The 25199-nt window shown below is 43.2% G+C and overlaps 1 protein-coding gene across 3 annotated transcripts in view; it reads right to left on the minus strand.

Annotated features, from left to right (window-relative positions):
- TEX9 (testis expressed 9) overlaps positions 1 to 9933 on the minus strand; it is a 45536-nt gene extending 35603 nt beyond the window's left edge. The window contains exons 1-4 of one of the 3 annotated variants that reach the window (XM_083183855.1): positions 9802 to 9933; positions 9493 to 9587; positions 6320 to 6383; positions 4594 to 4679 (exon numbers count right to left, since the gene is read on the minus strand). In XM_083183855.1, the coding sequence (XP_083039981.1) occupies positions 4594 to 4679; positions 6320 to 6383; positions 9493 to 9587; positions 9802 to 9840 (284 nt within the window). In that variant the 5' untranslated portion in view covers positions 9841 to 9933. The other 2 variants (XM_083183857.1, XM_083183856.1) reach the window with 2 other exon arrangements.
- Positions 9934 to 25199: the final 15266 nt, after the last annotated feature.

Consider the following 25199-nt stretch of genomic DNA (forward strand, 5'->3'; position numbering starts at 1 on the left):
TCCACGTCAGACAGGCTGATCGAGGCCGCGCTGACGTCACACACCCTCCCTTAAAACGCCTGGGCACACCTGCATTTTTTCTGACACTTCCAGAAAACAGCGGCCCCAAAATGTCGACTTGCTTTTCGACAAATAGCAAAGGGGTTGCAATTTTTTTTAAATATTAAATGTTTATTGATTACAAAACATATAGAAGTATGAAAATACATACAACAGTGATAGCTTATCTGGTAAACACATACAGAAACGAAACAATAAAATACTGAAAGTCATAGAGCTATAACCATATGTGTAACCCCACAAAAATCAAAGCCTGTATACAAAGGGTAAAAAAGAAAACCATACCTAAAGAGACAAGACAGCACGGACACAGAAGGGTGTAACAAGGGGACACAGAGATATCACGCACTTCCTACTGACATCAAAAGCAATGATGATGAATCGTCAAGCTCAGGCGATTGTAAAGCCGATACATCAACATGGTCGCTACACATGGTAGATTGACCCTCTCTCTCCCGGTATTCACTCCATTTATACCATTTTATATGAATTGAGGAGGGGGAGGAAGAGTATCCACAACCAGCAGTTTCGAATATAAAATGCTTGTGAATGTTATTAATAATAATTTGTATACTAGGCATAGAATGGGATTTCCACAGTTGTCCGATGGCTGCCTTGCTGGAAATCAGAATATGTCCCAGGATGTATCTGTCGCAGCTTAAGAGAGGAATCTGGGTGTGGTGAAACAGAGCCACTATGGGATAAATAGGGACAGACATCCTAAGAATGTCATTTATGAGGGAGAATACTTCGATCCACAGCGGCCACAGAACTGGGCAATACCAGAAAATATGTAGAATTGTCCCATTGCACCAACAGTTTCTCCAACAGAGACAGGATGCCGAAGGCCAGTTAAGATGCAGCCGCTGTGGGGTAAAGTAGGCCCTATGGCATAGCTTATAAAACATTTCACAGTGTTGGAGGCATTTCGATACCTTAAAACAGGATATCGAGATCGAATCCCACTCAGTATCCTGAAACACTCTAGACAAATCTCTTTCCCATTTAGATTGAGATGATAATTTACCCTTCTTACCCAACAAAACAATGTGCTGGTACCACCGAGATATACCACCTCTGTGATTAGGGGAGGACAATCTAAAATGCATAACAGCAGGTAGATGTGGAATAGTAAATGGGATAGCCAATGGCAAAATTGTAGATATTTAAAAAAAATCACCTTTAGGGATACCAAATTGAGACTGTAGTTGGGAAAAGGGAAGTAAGGAATCTGTACCAAATATATCCTTCAAACAGGTAATGCCTTTCTCCATCCAGGGGTCTAGTCAAAGATCTAGGATGAGGTTGGCAAGAGTTTTAATAGGAAGGCTGGGGGCTGGCAGGTACACATCAGGGTCTGCTGAAATTACAGTATGCCAGGCACGTAAAGTAGCCTTGATTGCAACTCCAGGGCCCTCCCAAGATGGGACAGCTTGCTTGGTGAGTAACAATAGGTCAGTAAGGTTGTACTTTTCTACAAAGGATCTTTCTATAAGGACCCAGGGTTTGGGAGATTCAACGGAAAACCAATCCCGTGCCGGACTAAGGATACAAGCAGAGTGGTAACTGTCAATGTCAGGATAAGCTACACCTCCGGAGTGTTTTGGCAATACTAAAATGTGCTTAGTGATGCGGGGCTTAGAGCCCTTCCAAATATATCGTGAGAACACCTGAGTGACTCTAAGACTAAGGGATTTGGGTATAGAGCGTGGGATGGCACGAAAGAGATACATCAATTTAGGGAGCAACACCATCTTAGCAGCAGCTATATGCCCCAACCACGAGATTTCGTGGAGAAGCCACTCTTTTATTAATTTCTCAAATGAGCAGAGCAGAGACATAAAATTACACTCAACCAGGTCAACATCTCTGGCTAAGTGTACACCTAAATACCGAATAGAGCGTATCTGCCATGCATATTTGTAACTATCTTTAAGTAAGGCTAATGTCGTAGGGGGAAAATTAAGTGGGAGAGCTTCAGTTTTAGAAGTATTCAATTTATAGTACGATATTTTTGCATAATCGTCCAGGATGGTATGGAGTCTGGGGAAAGAAGCTTCAGGGTTTAACAGACACAAAAGGATATCATCTGCAAACAGGCTTATTTTATGGGCGATGCCCCCAATAACAGGTGCCTCCACAGCTTTATCAACTCTAATAGTCTCAGCCAGGGGCTCGATTGCCAGTGCAAATATAAGGGGCGTCAAGGGGCACCCCTGTCTGGTACCGTTAGCAATATCAAACCCCGAGGAGAGACTGCCGTTGACAAAGACCCTTGCAGACGGGGCAGAGTAGAGGGCTAAAATAGAGTCTAAGAATCTACCCTGAAAGCCAAAGGACACTAGTACAGATTTTAGGTACCCCCCAGTGCAATCTGTCAAATGCTTTTTCTGCATCCAACGATAGCACTAACAATGGAGTCCTACGAAAATCACAATGCTCAATCACGTTAAAATCTCTACGAGTATTATCCGGGGCCTGCCTGCCCGGGACAAAACCAACCTGGTCTGCAGCTATAAGGGAAGGGAGAAGGGGACTAGGAAGGACATGATGTCTACTTCTAGGGGTTGGGGGGTACCAAAATCAGAATGTAAATTATATAGCTGGTAATAATATTCTGCAAATGCGTTGGCTATATCGTTCGGATCAGAGATCTTGGAGCCCATAGATGTATAAACAAAATGAATGTGGGCTTTAGCAAACAAAATGAATGCGGGCTTTAGCTTGCCTGCCTCTCAGTTTGCGGGCAAAAAGCTGACCAGCTTTATTACCAAAAACATAGTATCTCTGATTTAGACGAGACAGATTACTTTGCACTTCCTGGAGAGAAAAGGTGTTGCAGAGAGTAAGAGTCTATAAATGGCTTTATTAAGGGGGTCGTCTGCTTTATGCGCCTCTTCTAACTTAGCTGCTTCTTTTTCAGCCAACACAAAGTCACGTTTATGGGCTCTTTTGAGCCTAGAAGCAGTTTGAATGGCCGTCCCACATATTACAGCTTTAAGGGAGCACCAATGGTTAAAAACAGAAGTTTCTTCAGGAGTATTAGAGTTCAGATACTGTTTTATAGATCCCTGAATGGATTGGAAAGCCTCTGGATGGGACTATATATATTTTCATAGTCTCCAGGGACCCGGGGCACTTCTACGGTCTCCTATATCCCAAACCACCGCCATAGGGCAATGATCTGACCAGGTCATAGACAAAATGTCAATCTTGGTGATTGATGACAACGTCCATTTATCGGTCAGAACTAAATCTATCCTGGAGTACAAGGAATGCACATGGCAGTAGAAAGAGTAGTCTCTAACCAACGGGTGTTTGGTACGCCAAGCGTCATAGAGGTTGTATTCACCCAGTAAGTGTCTGAAACCAGAGGAGCCGTCAGGGGGGGCAGAGGGCCGTGAAGGGAAGGTTTCGTTGGACGGGACATGTCAATCGTAGGGTCTACGACCAAATTAAAGTCACCCAGCAACATTATAGCACCTTTTGCTAATTGCTGGATAATCGCACATACAAAATGGAAGTTGTCTAGAGTTGGGGGCATAGCACGAAACAACGGTAATTGCAATACCTTCCAGGGTTCCAATTAATATAAGATATCGTCCTTCTGGATCAGCATGTTGGGCAATTAAAGATTTTCAATCTTTGACCACCAGGGAAAGCAGAGTTATAAGAAATAATAGATAAACTGCTCATTTTAAAGCAATTCAATATGCTTAATAAAACCAACATAAATATTGTCCTCCATTTAATTTGTGTTGTTTTACTTAATTACTTTAAAAATGGGTGTAGTCGGGACTGGAGGGTCAAGATTAAACAGTAAACGGCTCCCCCATAAAATAAAAATCTAGATCTGCCACTGGCTGTGTGATGCAGCAATGTTTTCATTCAATAATACAGCATACATTACCCTCCTACTGTATGCAATGCTTAAGCTGGATTCACACCTACAGATTTATTTATTTATTTGCAGTTTCTTATATAGCGCAGCAGATTCCGTTGCGCTTTACAATAGTACAGATTTATCTGTCCAATATATATATATATATATATATATATATATATATATATATATATATATATATATATATATATATATTTATTTACAGTTGCTTATATAGCGCAGCATATTCTGTTGCACTTTACAATAGGAGACAGTGGGTACCTTGTAGGAACAAAATATGGTAATTTATAGGAGCAAATGAGAATCTAAAATTTGCTCCTAAAACACTGGAAAACAGACAATGTTCAATGAGAAAAAAAATGGTTAAAGCAGTTGGATTTAACAAACTACTCTGAACACTCATTTTTATCCATTTCAGTGTTTGGGATCAAATGGTTGATTGTCCATTGATCCCATACATTACCAGATTTTAGTTCTCACCAGACAGATTAAACAGATAAATCTTAAGGTGTGTACCCAGATTTAGTTTGAATGCAATAATGATCCTTCAATATAATCTTAGATCTATCATATATCTTTAGAATGTACTTTTGTTTAAAAAAAAAAAAAAAAGCTTAAAAATGTTTTACCTCAAGTTTTCACCCTCATCTTCATCTTCATCAAATAGTTTAACCTGGGTCAGCACTGGACGTGATAGCAGTTGTTCCTGATCTTTCTGTTAATAACAAAGAGCCGTTAAAATCTAATTTGTCTCAATGCTTTTGCAGCACAAATCCCCTACCAGTCACAGGTGACCAACTCTTCATACTAAAATAGAGGGCATTTTCAGCTAAAACTTCAAACTGATTAGGAGAGGTGGCATTTATTTGTGGAGCAAAAAAGGTGGGCGAGAGTCAGCAATGTAAATGGGACAATAATGTGTGAGGGCTTTGTAAGTGAGTGGGAGGAGCTTGAATTGGGTTCTGAAGGGGCGGCAATGTAGAGCTTGTAGGAGAGGGCAGGTAAACATAGCAGTGTTGGTGAGGAAGATGATCTGGGAAGCAACATGGAGGACAGACTAAAATGGAGATAGACCGTAGTCTGGAAGGCCAGTTAGGAGGAGGTTACAGTAGTCAAATCTGTAGATGACCAGTGAGTGGACGGAGGGTCTTATTAGCATTCAGGGTGTCTGATTTAGTAAATATTTTTGAGATGAAAAAAAGGGTACTTGTTTCCTAGCACAGCGCCCACGATTTTCATCTTATGCCATCGTTTTGATCGCATCGCATGCGACCCGATCCTGGATTACTTCACATGTATTCCGCGTCCCCTTGCTGCGCTCGCCACACTATATAAAATCAACTCCACGCCGACGTGGATAGTGGGGGTATGAAAAGGTCGGAGGACGCGTCCCGCCCCCCTCGCCACGCTTTGTAATGGCATGCGATGCAACATTAAAATTGTACAGTGCGGCTCTTAGGACACGAAAATCCATACCTTAATTAGTGGTATGCGATGGCATATGGGCACGATGGGCGCCGTGCTAGGAAACAAGTACCGAAAAAAAAAAAAAGTTTGGAATGTGTGCAGGGAGGGGGGCAAAAACAGCAGCAAATTCACCAAAACCAAGTTAATTTACGTCAATTTTGCAGATTCACGTGGTTTTCGACAAAGCAGATTTTTTTTCCCAGGCAAAAATCAGCACTGGGTATGAATAGGCATATCGAATTCTCCACCCCCACGAAAACAGCTGTTTTAATCCTTGGAAATCTTTACAATCTAGGTACATAGTAATATTCCTTAGATTCAAAACAGTCAGTTACATACCCAGGGCCGGCGCCACCACCAGGCAAATCTAGGCATTTGCCTAGGGCACGGCCACTGGAGGGCGGCATTGTGCCCCCCGTGCCGCGGGCATACCTGTTCTGCGGCGATGTGTATTTAAAGCTGGCGGCGGAGGCAGCGAGGGGTCCCTGCAGTCAATAAATAACGAGCGCTATCCGCCGGGCTATGCGGAAGCGCTTCTCTTGTGAAAACACTGTCCGCACGCTGATTGGCTGAGATTCAGCCAATCAGCGTGCGCCGTGCGGCCAGTGTTTTCACAACAGAAGCGCTTCCGCATAGCCCGGCGGATAGCGCTCGTTGACTGCAGGGACCCCTCTCTGCCACAGCTTTAAATACACAGCGCCGCAGGACAGGTACCAGCCCCCCCGGCACCGGGGGGCCCCCACCCCGACTCGCCTGGGGCGCTCCGGTGCCTTGCACCGGCCCTGTACATACCCCAAATGAGAGCTATAGTAAGATTTAGCAACAAGGACTTTTTTGCATCATAGAACAGAAGTCAAAAATAAGAAAACACTTCTCTAGCTTACTCACCATCACTTCTTCAGCCTTGCGTACAAGCTCAGCTGTTTTGGCTTCCAGTTCAGCATTTAATCTTCTAAATAAAAAAAAAGTTCTCATTGTTTATTTGCAATCTTACTGGCTTATAATCCTATGTACAGTGCTGTGAAATATACCCATGTTGAATCTCCCATTATGAATCTCTGGCACAAATATCTCTGTGTGTAGGGCCCTTAATACAGTTTTAAAAAAGTATGCTCAGTATCGTTAACAGAGAACGCCGGCTGTCCCCTGGCGCAGAACGTGGCGACACCCAGCTGGTGGCAGGAGGCACTGTGGCCCCCCTACATGGAGATGCAGCGAGCACCAACGGCCTGGGGAATCAGATGAAGACCACCAGATATGTCCCGGCCGGCAGGACACCCGGCTGCGATGATAGAGATTTCCGGCTGCAGGCCCCTGGCAGAGGACTGCTGGAGACCCCCCATCGATGTTCCTGCTCCAGACGAACTTAGTGGCATCCGCCACCCCCACCCCCCTGGGAGGACCCCCAAGTTAGGAGGTAACGGCTCCTGTAACAGGGAGGCAGCGGCAGTGGACCTTAGCCAGAGAGGGCCCAATACAGGACCCCAACCACCACCGACTCACTGGGTCCCCTACCCCGGCACCCAGCTGCGCAAATCACACAGGGATGAGCCCCTGTCCATGCAAGTGCAGGAAGGTAAATCCGATTACAATGCAATCCTGCGAGGTAGATCCTGCCCAGCTTGTATTGTATATGCGATACTATAATAAATGGGCCCCTCTGTCTCTCTCTGACACCCTATCACGCTCTCTTTCTGTCACTCTATTTTTTCACTGGCTTTCTCTCTCTTCCCCTGCCCCCACTTACCGCATCGCCCAGCTGGCAGTGCAGGTTACATTGGGCATGTCCGAATGGCCCAATGTGATGCTACCTGATGGGGGTTGGGGATAGAAAGCGGCAGGACAGGGGGGATCGCAGCAAGGTTGGAGATTTCTACTGCAGTCCCTTAGTCTAACATTTAGGTGATACTTAATATTTGTGGCCAACCCCCAAAATATTAGCCACGAATATTACATAGAAACTACCTGTTACAGGCTCAAGTTTCTAATGCAGCCTTGCACTTCACAGCATTAGGACCCACCCCCTTCCCAATACACCTGTGAATTGCTGCATTATGTCTGTAATGTGGCATTGCTTCCATAGTCAGTCATACGCACTGTAAAGCAAAATATCTCATTTCAAATTCCTTCACTAACTGCACTGCTGTAGGAAGCCATCAAGGTAGGGTGCAGAATGAGTACTGCCAGCAGGTTTGTCACAATGTGGTCACCCGCAATGGGATTGTTTGGTTGACCATAAGATGGTAGACAGTCATTAGGTCGACACCGTTGGGTCGTCATACAGGAAGGTCACCAGAGGTCTAGGTCAAAAGGTTGAAATTTTTTTACCCGAATGTCGTCATGGAGACAATTTTAAGTGTACCGCATCCCCTTGCATCGCGCGCTACGCTCGGCACACTATTTTATTCTCCCACCACGACCTAGTGGATGGTAGGGCATGAAATACCGCCTGTCGGCACATGTCGGCTCAAAAAACCCATGTCGACCTTTTGACTGTCGACCTAATGCATGTGTTGACCTAGACCCCTGTCGACCTTCCTGTATGTCGACCATCTTATGGTCGACCATTCAACTGTATACCCAGGCAACCTACCTGCTACAATCCAGCATTGCTACAGTCCTTTGTGGAGATCGCATATTCTCCCCATGGGTTCCTTCCAAGTACTTCACTCTCATCCCACACTCCAAAAATATATTAGTAGGTTAATTTGCTGCTGCTTAAAAAAAATCTCTAGTCTGCATGTGTGTGCGTATGTTTGGTAGGAAACACATGGTTGGATCCACTATGGCGGAGGCTACGGTTGCCACCTCAGTCATCATCGAATCCTGGAGATTGCCTTACACACACTGACATATGCTGATACACAAATGCTGACAAGGATGCTGACACAGGTGATAACACACTCATAGATGATGACACACTTATGCGGAAAGATGGACACTGACACACAGATGCTGACAGACAGAAAGATGCTGACACATGGACATACAAACACTGACATATGCTCACACACTGACATATGTTGACACACAAATGCTGACACTGGCACAGATGCTAACACTGACACACAGACAGATGATGGCACAAAGACAGACACTGACACTGTTAAGGCCCCTATACACTATGCAATTTGGGCACGATTTTGCCCGATTCGGATGAGTCGGGCCGTGAAATAGTCCCAAATCACATATGGAGACATCCCCTCCGACCCGATGCGCATCGGAGTCGGGAGGGCTGCCCATAAGATTTGCTAAATCTTATGTGCTGCCCGGAGCCGTGCGGGGGGACTGCAGCTAACGGGGGACCTACCAGAGCCGGGCGGAGGGATCAGGCGCAGGGAGCTGGGCAGAGGAGAAAGCCCCTGCCATCAGCGGGAGCGGCGCAGAGTACCAGGGACCAGGCAGGAGAAGACGTTGCAGTGGCAGCACGAGTGGTGGGAGCAGAGCACTTCAAACAAACAAAAAAAGCCCATACAAACGCATAGGAAGCCATTGATTGGCTGAGACCTCTCTCACGAATGGGTAGGTGCCGGCTGGAAGTACAGCTGCGGTGAGGGTAGTTGCCAGCCGGGGAACGCCGGAGGTACAGCCATGGGGAGAGAAGATGCTGCCCAGCACATCAGGCTGCGGATGCAGCCGCGGCGACGGTACTGGCCACAGGGGATAGGATGGAGGCTTTTTCAGATACCCAGATTCCGGGAGACTGGAAAAGCCTCCTTGATGGTTGCCACCCAAAATGGAAGAATTCCGGGAGAGGTGGCAACCCTAGTGGAGGCTGATGTTAATAGACAAACGGGGGTAAATTTAGTAAAGCTCTGAAAAAGAGCGGTAGAATAAGTGTTAACTATATAAATAAATGATTTATATTGCACAGAACTGTACAATAGGGAGGATGTAATGGACCAACAAAGCACAGGATACTGAAAAAGAATACATGCATATTAAAAAAAAAAACTGAAAACCACACAGAATTTGGTCATAAAACCATAGAAACAAACAAGCCCAGAACATGGAAAAGACACACAGATAATAAAGAAGGCTCTGCTGTTCTTAGATCGTACTTGTATTCCTCTTCTTTTTCCAATAGGTTATGCTGGGGGGTCTTTTTAATAGGTCCAGGAGCGGAAGAAGGTCCGGCAGCCTTACTTTTCTTTACCTGAGGGGGAAAAAAAATGAAAAATATATATAACCAGTCTTGTTACACCTGCTCACTTGGAGAACATACTCGGCTGCTTATCCCCGCGTGCTGAGCCAAGCACTGTAATAGACAACATGGCTAACTATAGACATGTCTAATTAGTCGGTGTAATGTTGTCACTCTGCGAATAGAGAAACCTACTCTTTAGCAACTGGCCCCATTTCCCGGTTACCTTGCTGATCACAGCTGCAGGTCTCCGGCTATCCGCCATTGTATATATGAGATTGCCTTACATTACATACACAGCGCCGGCGTGTAGTTGCCTAGCAACGTGCATCTCGCGAGACAGCAGCTGTTGGCCGGGGCTACACAGACAATCACGTGGTGATGTCTGTGGTGTGTTGACTTAAAGCAAAAATGAACTAGCGAACCGCTGGAGTTTAATGTATAGCTATTAGTAGAGACAGGATTATATGCAACAGAAAAAGCTTGAAATATGCATGCAAATATGCATGAAAAATACCTAAAATATGCATGAAAAGTGTTAAAATATGCTACATTAAATAATAAAAAAAGTAATTTTTAACTTATTTATTTAAAAATCAGCATACAATTAGTTGCAAATAAACCTCAAAAAATAGGCCCACAGCATCTGCAGATGTCTAGTGCTGTGCACAGGATTTTTTTTTCTCCCTGGTCCCTGGCTGCTACAGCAGACTGCAGCGTCCTAGGCTCTTCTGGCATCAACTACATGGACCCTCATCTCCAGCGCTGATGGATCCAATGTCAGCATAGTGTGGGAGGGCGGTGCAGTGGAAGGTTTCCTCCCTGCGCCGCATACTCACTGTGACACGGCATTTCCTCCGTGACGCGTGATGTCACAACCCTTCTGCCCGCCTCCTCTGCTGCAGAAGTTTGTCTCTTGGTGTAAAGTCCCAGGCCAGGGGCAGGCAAAGGTTCAGGAGCTTTGTAATGGCATCTGCCCCAACTGACTTTTATCAACATGAATTGGCAGCCTAGAGCAGTGTCAGACATAGCGTACATCCAAGGTTCCCCACACTGCGCACATACTGCCCCAGCCTGCACACTCTACCACTACCTGGCCAGCAGCAGCAGGGCAAAGCAGTGCTGTGACTGGCGGGTGGAAAGGGGGCAGGGCCTAAAATATGCACCATCATTAGATTTTAGGTAAAATATGCAATAACCAGTGAGAATGGGCAAAATATGCAAATGCATATGCAAATATGCAAATGCATATAATCCTGTCTCTAGCTATTAGCTTCATCCTGATCCTGATGCAATGACACAGTATGCTGCTATGTTTTATATATAGATATTATATGTATATATATATATCTATATATAATAGATATATTGTATGTGTGTGTGTATATAGGACCCAATATATTATATACTGTATATAGATCGGCCAAGATGGCACTCATTATTAAGGGCACTGGCACGGGCATAACAAGAACTTTCTGTCTATCTGAGCAGCATAAATGGGCAGGTGGGATATTTTCCAAGCTGCGCATGGAGGCACGTGTGGTAGTTAGGGAGCGCAGGCAGCCAAGATGGCGCCTGGAGCGGCATAGGGGGGCGGGGCAGAGGTCCGAACGGCGGGAAGTTATGGGGGCAGGCAGATATGCCTGACCCCCTTTTCACACCTGGCACTCCGACCAGCCAGTCAGGGGGAGCGGGGGGGAGCCCGGCTGGGAGGGGGTTAAATGGCAGAGCCGGCGGGGGAGGCCGCATTCCATCAGGAGACACAGCTAGGCAGCAGATCCCACCCACCCATCCCAATTTTGCGCCGTTAGGGGCGGGGACTCAGAAGGAAGCAGGCGTTGCAAGAGGGGGCACGAAAGTAGGGGATATGAGATTGTGCGATAGGGGGCAGGGGATTGTGTGTTATGAAATTGCGTGAACTGAATTAAAAAAAATATATTATATATATATATATATATATATATATATGGTACCAGGGCACTTTGTGTTACTATGGCATTCGACCAAAGTGTGGAGTGACTATATCCCCCATACTGTATGTGGCGGTTTAACAGGTTGTTGGATTTAGATCCCGATGGTACCCGGCTCTATTGACAGTGCAGGTGTGCGCTGGACATTGGTTGTTGCGGGTTGCCGGGACAACATATTCCTGTAGCCACGTCACCCGATGGGTGGAGTTACTCCGCTAGTGAGCTTATTGTGAGTCAGCTATTTTACCATTGAGCATATTATAAGTCAGTTTCTGGAGCTGGTGCGCATGTGTGGACATTGGCATAGCCTCTCTTGATGTCTAGGCGCTGGAAGCAGTGATGTCAGATGGTGGTGCACCCGGTCACTAGGCAATGGGGGACGCGGTGTTGTCAGACGCCGGTGTGCCCAGCTGCTAGGTGATGCGGTGACTATATCTATTGATGTGTCATGACCACCATGGCTGCTACCCAATTCCCCTGTGCTGTGCCTGGCCCTAGAACTTGTGTCAGCGTGTCTCCTGTAACAGCGCTCACCTCCGCTCCTGTTACTTGTACTGGTGGTGTGCATACTCCTGCACTGTCACCACCGGGTGACAGTGGTGGCATGTACTCCGGTGCCATGCAGGGTCTGGGTGGCGTGAGATGTGGGCCGCCATGACGGGTCTGTGTTGGTTTGGTGTCTGGCTGGAATCGCCGGCAGCAGCGCATGTGCGCACAATCCCCGCCGGCTGGTTTCTGTCGCCTCCGCTGGCTGCCATGTTTTAGGATCCATCAGCCTATACTGCTCGGCTCCACCTAGTGCTGTCAAACAGCCGTCCAATTGCCGCACAGCTCACCCTTCAAGTACTGACTTGCCGGGCAAGACTGGCAGTCAGTACAGTGATGTCCATCCCTATGCATCATTGTCCACTCCTGGCTGTCTGTAGCATTCCCTACAGTTCCTGCGCCTCTGGTGAAGTCATCCTCTAATTCTGCTGATTGTCTCACTGCTAATCCTGTGTACCACGGAACCTGCTGCCGCCTAAACGGACTGGACAAGGTTAGCCCCCCCAAAGAGGTATTATCTTTCTCCTCACTCCTGACGGTTATTCTCCACGGTTACTGCTGGTTCTGCAGCTACAATCCAATTCAACAAGGTCACTAGGACTTCATCATTATTCCTTCATCCAATTCTTCAATTTTTTACCCAATCATCCAATTATTCTTCCAATCATCCAAGTATTCTTCCAATCATCCAATCTTCATCCAACCATCCAATTATTCTTCCAATCATCCAATCTTCATCCAATCGTCCAATTATTACCATCAACCAATCTTCATTCAATCATCCAAGTCTCCATCCAATCATCCAATTCTTCAACCATTCTTCAATACTTCTTTCAACTACCAAGCATCTTCAACTTCTTCTATAAAGTATTGCATATCATTGACTTTTATCTTTCCAGAAACTACAGTATTATTCTTGTGCCATTATTACAACCTGTACCACAGTATCTTCATTAAATAAGGTTATATTTTATCTCTTTGCTTTACTCCATTCTGTCGTTAATGCAACAACCTTATATTAAAGCACCCAGCCTCCGCTACACTCTAGCTGGTGCTTCACGAAACGTGACATGATGTCTCCATGCCTCTATATTGCCATCAGTTGCATCCCAGTCCAACATTTGTTATGAACTTTTGCTTCATGAATTAAATCATTCTTTGCATCTTTAATGTAATACATCTATAATGTATGAAACGGAGATAAAGAGAATAAAAATGATGGGATCAGGTACGAATACATTGGGGGGTCAATGGGAATATTCAACCTTCCTCTTGTTAACCCTATGATCCATATCTGTTCCTTTCCTGACTGGGACCTGCGAGGGGAGAGGGGGTGGTTGGATTGGTAGTCATTGTGGATGCATGTCTTTTATGGGGGGAGTGGTAGAATGGTCCTCATTGCCGATCTCTCTCTGCTGTGCACCGTTACCTGGCTGGGTTGTTACAGCCGGTACAACGAAGTGGACGAGCAGCGTTAAAAGATTGGATTATCTTCACTATAATATTTATTATAAAACTAAATGCTCATTAATACAAAAATATTGCATATACACATATAGAATGTTCTGGTTAAAGAGACATTTTAACCTCTAGAACCTTAGGATAAAGCTCCTTATGAGTAGAATTGATGTGGAAATGTAATATTACCAGTACTTTACTGAGACATGGTGATGTCCAGCTGGCAGAGATCTCCGAATTAATAACGTGGTTTTATGTTCTAATGCAAAGAGCTTACTGATGTCTACTGCAGTCTGCTGGCACCCACAATATTCCTGGTAGTGTTGGCAAATGGCCACAAACTTTGTTGATTCTAAAATGGCAGAAAAGGTTAGTCTGGAAAGGGTTAAATCCAGGTTTTCAGTGAAGTGGATGCACAATATCTTGGGCCCTGTTGTTACAGCCAGATACAACGGAGGAGACGCCCCCTTCAGGGCAGGATCCCGGTGGTAAACAACGCCTTTGTTTAAGACAGTTCCGCCACTAATGTATCCTTATTTTTCACAATAATTAAATAGTTTTTGTTAAACCTTAAAAAATTATATATTTTCTTTAATAACTTAAATGGTGTAAAGTAAACTCACCCATCTAGGATACTCCAAGGTGTGGCTGTGTATTCTTGTCATTGGGAACCTAGCACTGAATTGTCTTAAGGTGCTTATACACAGTGCGATTTTGGCTATACTGTACTATAGATTGTACACTATCTAGACCTGGGGTGGGGAACCTTTTTTGTGCCAACAGCCATTTATATGGGGAAAAAATCCTTCGGGGGCTATATGTAAAAATGTCTCTTACAAATTGTCCTGCTGCAGTCTCCGGCTGCTGTTGATTAAGAGGAATCTCGTGAGAATTCCCCTGTACTTGACTCCCAGCAAAGCTGCTAGGCGGGTGGGAGGGCAGCTCAGACTGGCTATGGGGACCGTATCCAGCCCGGGAGCCTGGGGTACCCAACCCCTGATCTAGACAAAATTGTGCTGCCTTCACAGTTGCGGGTATCAGCATCACAAGCTGTATACACACAGTGTGATATGTATGTACTATGGGTGACATTTAATAGGATGCATTTTTTTTGGGGGGGGGGGAGCGATTTTATTGGCAAAAATTTCCAAATTCGCACTTTTTTCCTAAATCGGTCACTTAATGGTATGCAAATTGCGGCAAAATACTTTTTGCTGCTAATTCGCACATTCAGAACATTCTTAATTCACATCCAGATGTTTTCCCATTTAAAATATAGAAATTGCCAAAAAAATAGACCAGGTTCTGACTGGCAAATTTGACAGAACCATGCATAGATCATTGAGATCTGTGTATGGCTCTGTGTTAAAATATGTGTAAAAGTAAAAATAAGGTACTTATGTAATATCTGGGCTCCCGTTTTTCTTATGACACCGCGTCCGCTCGCCACGCTTCGGGCACGGTGGCTCGCTGCACTCGCCACACTATATAAAATCAACTCCATGCATAGTTGGATAGTAGGGGTATGAAAAAATGGGGTGCATTTAACATGGGAGCCCAGATAATACATAAGTACCAAAAATAAAATATAAAAAATGGTGAGGGGTCCCCCTTCCTGAGCATAACCAACCCCCCAGGCTCATTGAGCTGGACCTGATTCCAAAAATACGGGGGACAAAAAGCGTATGGGTCCCCCGTATTTCTGAAACCAGCCCGGACTCTTGGACCTGTCCTGGTTTCAAAAATACGGGAGACAAAAAAAACTGGGGGTCTCCCGTATTTTGAAACCAGCAATGGGCTCCAACAGCCGGCGGGACACTTTTTACATAAGGTCCCCCAGCCATACCATGGGCACCTTGGACAGGGTACCTGGGGGAGTGGGGACCCCCCAATAAAAGTGTCCCCCCCAGCGTTCACCCGTCCAGGGCTAAAGCCCGGGGCTGTCACCGGCAACATTGCAACAATGCTTCATACAGGTGAACTACAAGTGCTGGGACTTGTAGTCCACCTGTAAAAAGAATGTTAAAATAAAGCACACAAAGAGAAAAGTACAACTTTATTACACACACACCTCACTTTTACATGAACATTCTTACAGAACCAGGGTCCAGTGCTGAATCCCTCCTCCACAGCCAGCTCACCCCACACTGACAGCGGGGTGAGCCAGCTTCCTCTGTCGCTGCTAAGAGCTTCTATAGCGCTGTTCCAGCGCTATAGAGGTTATTAGCGTGGTTGGCTCAATGCATCTTCATGGAGATACTTTCAGCCAATCAGGGCTGAGCTATGCCATGGGACCCCCAGATTTTGTCCCCCGCATTTTTGGAACCAGGACCGGTCCAAGAGTCCGGGGCTGGTATCAGAAATACGTGGGACCCCTACGCTTTTTGTCCCCCGTATATTTGGAACCAGGTCCGGGTCAATAAGCCCGGGGCTGGTTATGCTCAGGAGGGGGACCTCACGCCATTTTTTTTTTTTTAACACAAATCGCACATTCTAAGTTTATATATGAATATTACTTTTTGCTTAAATAATTACAAGGAAAAATTAATATTGTCCTCATAAATTAGATATTGTTAATGCAATGATATAATTGTTTATCATGTGATATTCTTATATATTCATATATATATATATATATATATGTGTGTGTGTGTGTGTGTGTGTGTGTGTGTGTGTGTATACACATTTTTATTTATTTATTTTTATATATTTATTTTAATAAGTTTGTTAAAGTTGTTTATTATGTTTTCTTTGTTCTATGAAAAGTTAATAAAAAATTACTCAATCCCCCCCCCCCCCCCCAAAAATCGCACATTTTCTCAAACTTTCATGAATAAAAATCGCACAATATCGCACCACATCATACTTTTTTTGCTGCAAAAATGCGATTTAAAAAGTGGGATATGGTGCGATTTCGGAAAGTGCATTTTTTTCCGCATCCTATTAAATCTCGCCCTATGTTTTTTACCAATATGGACTATATAGTCCATATCTGTTGTTCATATCGCACAGCGTGTTTGTAACATTATGACGTTTTTTTTAGCCCATACTGTTTTTGTAACCCACAGTTATTATTTGGCATTCATGCACATAATTAGATTTGTATTTAGCATGAATAATTGTATTATTATAATTCAAAGACAAATTGTCTAATACCTGAATTTGGGGTATATAACAATTCCTTTTGTAGAGAAACTATTATTTGTTAATTGTTTACGCACTGGCTACAGTATGTGAAGAATTATAAAAAAAAGTTTTAACTTACATATGCTCAAGTTTGGTACTATACGAATGCGATATCTGTTGCCCCAAAAATGTCACATTTGATTGGTTAGGGTAAAACATTATTTAACCATATTCGGAAATGAAACAGTGATCAGGAGTCTTTCCTGTACAGTAGCATGATTCATTGATGTGAAGAAGATTGACTGCAAGAGCAGATTTTGCCCTCTAACTTCTCAGATATTACTACAATATTTATATCAGAATTATATATATTTTTTGTATACAAAACTGAGACTGCATTAAACTATTAAACCCTTTCTCCATTAAAGTATTATCACTTTGACGATAACCTAGATTGACCTCACCAGTTGTATCTGAGTCTGTAATTCTGACTTGGTAGCTGGGGAGAGAATAAGCTTACTTTATATAAATCATCCAATCACAGGCTACAACTAGGAAGAAAACAACGTGTCATTCTGTATCTGTGTAGAAAACAGGGAATGCCACATATTAAACATGCCATAGGTTAAAAAAGCGATCCATGATCATTTCCTAGTGGATGGTGAGGCCAGCTTGCTTGGATATAAACTAATGTCATCACATTTTGAAAACAACATGACACTAAGCTCCAGGGAAACGTTACAATAAAAAAATAAGCACAAGTGCTTATAAGCAGACACGGATAATGAAAATTAGAGTACAGTGTTATACAAACAAATAAACCGATGAGCTCAACAAGGAAAATGATTACAGAGAACCTGCACAATATGTATATTGTAATACTGTGTGACTGGGCAAGAATTTATTTCCAGGCAGATGTACTGTAATATAATAAACCATAATCCCACAGTAATAATAATAATATTTATATAACATTTCTCCAGTCGGATTCCGGTTATCTAGTAACAGCATCTAATTTTATAGTATTGAGCTGATTGGCAAAACTATAGTGGCTTAAATAATATTTTGATGGTTTTTTTTGTAACTTTATTTAAAAACACAGTTATGCAGTAACATTCCTGACTGGTGATGTATCTGTCATTTATCTTGATTTTAATTGTGAATAATTCTTGCATATATTATGGTGCATATAAAGTCTAATTTATATTTGTTTTATTGCAAACTGTGTTTACAAACTGTGTATTGCAAACTGTGTGTTCCCTCCCTAAGACATTCTGTAGTCATGTTGAGAAATTAAGGGGCAAATGGCTTAGTGCCTAATAAAGCAGAAGAGAGAGATTCATATGTCAAGACGACAAATGAAATGTAATATTGCGACCAATGTTTCACTTCAAATTCTGGTGGCTTGACCCTTTAAGCGCAAACATCTCTCTGACAGATGTGCAAAATATCCGCTAAAAATGCCAACGTCACTCACATGTGTTATATTAATTTAAATAAAAAATGTTGTGTAACAAAAAGATTATATTTCTTATATTAGGTAAACATTACCGGTCATTATGATGAATAATAATGTTTGCTTGGCAATTTTCACACCTATTTTGACAAAATCACTTGGCACTCAAAAGGTTAAATTCACCCTATCAAATCAGAGTGTTGGTGTTGCTCCCCAGGATATTCTGAAGTCCATGCTCCTTGTAGTAAGGTCTCCTTTTTAAGCACCTTTCTAGTTGCTTCCAATCGGATGTCACTGGCGGCAGCACTGCAGACCCGAGGTAAAATCTTGCACTGATTATACAACTTTACTGCATGTTTTCATATTTGCTAGTGCGTATCAGGAAAGAAAAGAAAAATATCCCATTCTCCTTTAATATATATAGGACACATACATATTAATAAGGCAGTCTGGATATATTTGCTCAAATAGGAGGGGGAAAAACAAAGACTTTTGATCACAACTCCTCTTTATTTACAGTAGCTACACTGTAGAACAGTTTCCAAGGACACATAAAACATGGACTAAAGTATACATGTCAGGAGAAACAGATACCAACTCTTTACAACCCGAGGTAATTCATGTATATAAAACTCAGGCACAGATGAACCACAGTAGAATTTGCTGTAGAACAGGGTTGTTTCTGAAATACTGAAGTGACAACACAGCCTAGTGTGGTTTCCAGCTCCAGTACAATTGGTACCAGCCTCTAAATATAAACTGAATATTTTTCACCATTGTATTTCACCATTCCTTTGGATTTCAATATCACCACTGTGCTGATGATGCACGTATTTGGGGGAAATTTACTAAGATGTGTATTCTACTTCACATGTGATGTTGCTATAGGCAACCAATCCGAAACTATTTTTTATTTATTTAGCACCCTAAAGAAGATAGTAGACAGGATCTGATTGGTTGCCCATAGCAACATCACATGTGAAGTAGAATACACATTTTAGTAAATTTCCCCCATTGTATCTATTGTAGATCTTTCACGAAGACTGTTGGCCAAAATGTTGACACATAGCACTACAAAACCCCCAAATTCATACACCTCTATTCCCATCAATCATCTCATTCAGTTTACATCTACTCCAACCCAGATTTTATCCCATACAATCCATGTTCACAATGGCGGTCCCTACATTCATTATTTGTACTTTGATGAATGCACTCTTAAAGATTGCTAGTAACATACAAAGATATATACAAAAGTACACTAGCAAATACCTTTTTAACTTGTTTTTATATATCACCCAATCAGGCTGCCCTAATAAAAGGGATGAATGGACTACAGACCTTAGGCACACATATAGAATATGGGCCATTAACGGACTGAGCATGGACAGTAGGCCATGAGATTTTCTGTTTCCATTACTTTGGTCAATTGAGTCAAGTGATGTTGGGGCAATGCTGGAATGATGTTGCTTCTTTGCAAAACTGGATTTTGCCTACTGCCATATAGGAGGCAGAATGCTGCCACTCTATTTCCACAGGGGCACAGTTCTTCCTAGTTACATGTTGTTTTCTCTGTCAACCCCCCCCCTCCACTGATATTCACTTGTTCCCCTCTGTTCTGCCGCCTGCTTCCCTCTGTTTAGGGTCCGCCTCTTGTCTATCCCTCCACCTACTTCTTAAATATACCCCAACACCTACTTTCCCTTGTGCCCACCCCACATCCACTTTTCGTCTTGTCCTACACCTTCTCCAGAAACCTCCTTCTGCTACCTCTTCTTCTGCAGATGCAGGAGTCATGCTGGCTGATGTTCAGTAGTGACACGGTTTAACCTGACAATGGCAGGAGCAGTATATGCAATTGTTTGATAATGTTTTGCCCTATAGAGTTGTCCATTGATAAACCTGACAGTATTCAGATTCACCCAAGTATAATTGGGGCACTTTTACCACTTAAATTCACTAAGGAACAGATGTATCAAGCTTCAAATAGTGATAAAATGGAGAGTGATAAACAACCAGCCAATCAGCTCCTAACTGTAATTTTTTTCAAACCCAGCTTAAAACAGTTAAGAGCTGATTGGCTGGTTGTTTATTACTCTCCACTTTATCACTTTTTGATGCTTGATACAACTGTCCCTTACTATAAAAGTATTTTAAATATACAATTTTTTTTTACATATTTTTACTTTTTAAATAAATGTTATCTATTTTGAAAAAAGCATATTTTTTTTTTCGTACAACAAAGTGAAAGCCCAGGGCTTTTATCCTGCTAAAGATATTGGATTTTTTTTCCCAAATATTATTGATATAGTTTGTTTTCACATTTCAAGCAAAACAACAATGGATTCAAGAGTTTTAGCATCCTCTGTCACTAGGCATAATAGCTTTTCAGGGATAGGCTGATTACACTGGCTTTCCAATTTACATGAAAAAAGATTCTTAGATGTTAAATCTCATAATCACGTGAAAGAATTGTAAACATCAGTCTCATTGTCTAGGAACACTACAATTCTTCCATCAGGCATAATCCTTTAATCTGAAGATTCTGAGCACTTCTGATTACTTGGTTGGACTAGAAATGGTAAAATAGATATTCTGTACAGCATACTTACACCGTTTTCCCACAATGCTTCTTTGCAGAATTTAGCTTACCGTTCATACTATGATATTATATTTTTGATCAAATAATTTGGTTTTAAAAACCTTTTTTTTTTTAAATTGAACAATACATTCAAATACAGCTACTGTAAATATAAAATAATAAAAAATACGAACATGTGCTGTAAAAATAAATAAATGCTTTATGTGATCATTCATTCACCATGGTACAATTATAAATTTGATTATTACATATTATACATTTTAGTTGGATTAAATTGCAGAATTTTAGATGAGTATTCATTTATTTTCAAGAAAACCAGAAGATATTTATTTTTGTGACTGATGTCACCAGAAAAAAATAGCCTGGGCAAGCACGAGTGCGGTAGCCAGACATGGGACATCTCAATCAAGTTATTGAGAAGCCAAAGTTGATACCAACAATCAGTTGGAAAAGTGTCAGGGGTTAAATTAATCCAAGTCCAATAATGGTTAGGAACAGGTAATCAAAAATAACATCTACAATAAAATGCAACAGAAGCAAGTGCTGGAGCTTGTTGGAGCCTAGTACTCCGGTACCTGTTAGAGTTCAGAGACTTCCTTATAAAGGTTGGAGAGTTTGAAAATGGCATCAAATGTGCCTGGCCCTTTAAATGTAGAACAGAGTGGTAGACAAGTCTCTATTGCAGCCAGAGTCACCGGCAGCAGAGCCACAACATCCGGAGTAAAGCTAACAGCTGGGAACCCTCCACTGCAGGGGAGTTGGGGGGTACCTGCTTACAGCAGAGAGATCAGTATCGGCAAAGTGACCAAGTATGGACTCATAATAATGCAGCCACTCCATCCAAGCACTGAGCAATTGGTTAAGGTCCACAGGTATATGATGCCAAATATTCTATGAGGCACCCAGAGGCAAGAGCAAGTGAGAAGAGATGGAATCAACTGTTCAAGCAGTTACAAAGAGACAGAAACATACCCCTTATTTTGTCACAAATCCCACAGAGGCTACCTGGCAGAAGAGCAGGTTGGAGCATATATTATCCTAAAGAGTTAAGACCCATACACACTAGGCGTCCCTGGCCACCACGATATAGTTAATAATATTGACTGCGGGTGGCCAATATTGAATATACACACTAACCGGTATCTGTATGCAATATTGTTCAGTGATGTCACTGGGACTCGTTGAACATGCGGGTCATTTGGCTATCTAGCCAAATTGACCTGCGTGTTCAGCGACATCAATGGTTGTTAACGATGCGTGGGAGTGCGCCTCATTAATGGTATTGAATGTACACATTAGATATAGTAAAACATTTCTTTCAGAAAGCCCTTTCTTTTACTATATGCTCTAGTGTGTATGGGGCTTTAGCACTGAGGATCATAGACATTTTCCAGCAACTATCACAGCAGCTATGTCATTATATAATTCATTTTCTGTGTTCCTATTACACTGCTGTTAACCACTTATAAATAAAATGTAATAATACTATTATAACCTTGCTATCTACTACTGTAATCAGCACTTATCTACTCACCAGCAGAATCCTTCTCCAAGCTTCCCTGCTGCAATCAGCTCGCATCATCACACCAGTGTGCTATACCCAGCACCACCAACAACTGGTGTTCACTTTAGCTTCCTACATTAGGTCTGGTTAGTCTCTCATTACACTTGCATATCTTCCAACATTACACTTTCCTGGTCTTTCTATCTAATGTATGATTGCCATCACCTGTGGTGAAATACCTTTCTCATTAATTAACTAGTTACACACAGGTGACTGCAGTCATACATTAAGAGGGAAGTCCAGGAACAGAGCATTTGGTCCCTCCTGGAAAGGGCCACGGTGGGAGGTATACACTTGTTTGCTTCCATGCTGCATATCTTTCTGTAATTATCTTATTCTGCATATCCATGAATGCAGTCTGAAAGCAGCACATCCCTGCCTACAGATTCAACTTGTCCTGTACTGTGAGCAGTCTCAATTTGTGTAATCCTGCATGCAATACATGGTTGCCTACCCTCCCGGAATGGCCAAGAGGGTCCCGGAAATAACCATACCCCCTGCTGTGCACTTCCTGGTTAATACCCAATTGCTGCTGCGATCAGTAGCCAATCACCAAGCTACCTTGGAGGATATAGTTCAGACCTTTGGTACTTCCTCCTTGCTTTGAACAACTAGTCTGATCCATGACTGACTCCCCAGAAGTCAGAGTTCTAGGCTCCAGGTTCCTTTTTCCAGAGTTACTTGTATAGTCTACCTGTGATCTGCTTCTGCTGCCAAGCAGCTCCCTGGCTTACCCTTCATCTGCCAGTCTATCGTCCAGCTATAACCATCTACAGCTTCCACTACAAGTAGCCTGTGCCTTCCAGTTATCACCAGCAGAGATCACTACCGGCTCCCAAGCCATCCATCCCATCATTGACTGCCTAGTTGACACAGGTGTCGATTCCCAAGTCAACACAGTCCACTGCTCCCAGGCTGATGCCGTCTACGGCTCCCAGGCTGTTACCATCTTGGCTTACAGGCCGACATAGTCCTCGGTTCCCAGACTGACTCCATCATCAACTCCCAGATCAACTCTTTTTCTTCTTCGGGCTGCAACGACTCTGTGGAATGCCCTCCCAAACACAGTAAGACTCTCCCCCAGTCTCCAAACCTATAAACATTCCCTGAAAACTCATCTCTTCAGGCAAGCTTATCAAATTCTAGAACCAGTCACGGAACCTTGCATTCTGGTGGAATGCAATAAAGAATACATTATCTATCCTTATGTATCAATGCCTATTTCCCTATAGATTGTAAGCTTGCGAGCAGGGCCCTCCTACCTTTTGACTGTCTGTAAATACCCTGTTTGTTGTATCACTGTCTCCTTTTGTAAAGCGCAACGCTCCGTCATCAACTCCCAGGCCAACTCTGTCCATGACCCCCAGGCCGACTCTATCCACGGCTCCCAGGCCGACACAGTCATCGGCTTTCAAGCTTTTACAAACCATTGGCTTCCAGGCTGATCCAGGCTCTTAGCTCCCAGGCTGACATAAACCATCAGCTTCCAGGCCGACTCGGAACCTCAGCTCCCAGCTAGTCCCACTCAGTTACTGCACACCAACAGTTCCCAGTCCGATACTGCACACCATCGGTTCCTGAACCATCACTGATCTCTCAGTATGCATTCCTCTCGCCCATGGGTGAGGTACTCTTGCAGAGGGCCTCAACCTGCCCACCGGTTCAGCGAAGTCCATACACCCGTGTGGGGGTCCCTGGTGAACACCATTGGTGGGGTTAGACTCTGATCAGAATCATGTCAACTCCCCACCTTACTGTGTTCACAGTGCCTAGTGTCATAGGAACTGCCACTACCTCAAGTCCCCAGAGTTCTAGTATCCAGACTGACTCTACTACCAGCTCCCAGGCCGCACCCTCAGTATCAGTTTCCAGACCAACAGACCAACAGTGATACCAGTGATACCCAGTCTGTCTATCACCCGTCGGCTATACTCCTTACCAGTTGGTAAAGACTTTTCAGTCACACCCAGTTAGGATCAGGGGACCAGAACAGAGGGTCGTGACCTGCTCGCCGGGTGCAGCAAAGACCAAAGCCCCTTTGACCCCCCCCCGGTGGCGAGGCCCACCGGGGGGTCAGATCCCGCGCCTCTGCTCCTGGTATTAGTCAATACCCTGTCCCAGCTGTGCACTGGTGCCCAGCTCACCGTGCAGTCCTGTGCATGTATCCCAGAAGACCCAAGTCCCTGCCTCCAGCGCCCTTCAGTGGACCACCATGGTCACAGCCAAGAACACAAAAGTCCCCGGATCCTGACAGCTAATAAGCTTTGCTTAAATTACAATCTAATTACCATTGTGCAGTTCTTGTCTCAGCCCTCAGAATTCTCTATTTACTGTAAGATATACATCACCTACAGAGGGCACAATCCCTCCCACCCTGACTACACAACACAGAGCGTCATCCATGTATTTTCTACCATTGCTGAGTGTCACCTGTTCTCTGTTCCTTGCTTAGTATTATTCTGTTAACTTTGCCTCCAATTTGTACTAGTGCTGATTGCGGTCCCAGTGCTATACCCATGACAAATAAATAATCCGACAATATATTAATGTTTCTAAAATCTAAAAAGTGATTGTTACCACTCACTGCTGTGGGCCCTCCCCTTTGTGTGTTTAATTGATTGAGTTTCTTGAGCTTTTGAAATTTGTACATTTTTAACATTGCTATTTTTTTTCCTGATGACTTTACCTTTTTATGGAGTTTTATTTGTAATGCATGTATGTATGTATGTATGTATGTATGTATGTATGTATGTATTTATAGTATGTGATTGCTCTATCATGCCATCACTTGTTATTAACACACATTACTCTGACCAGACTGTATATTCATTTTTTACTTTTCTTTCTTGTTTGAATATGTTTTTGCTCGTATGATTGATGTCTTCATTTCGTACCCTGAGTG

This window comes from Crinia signifera, chromosome 4 (assembly GCF_055691185.1).
Source record: "Crinia signifera chromosome 4, ASM5569118v1, whole genome shotgun sequence".
NCBI classification, from domain to species: Eukaryota; Metazoa; Chordata; class Amphibia; order Anura; family Myobatrachidae; genus Crinia; species Crinia signifera.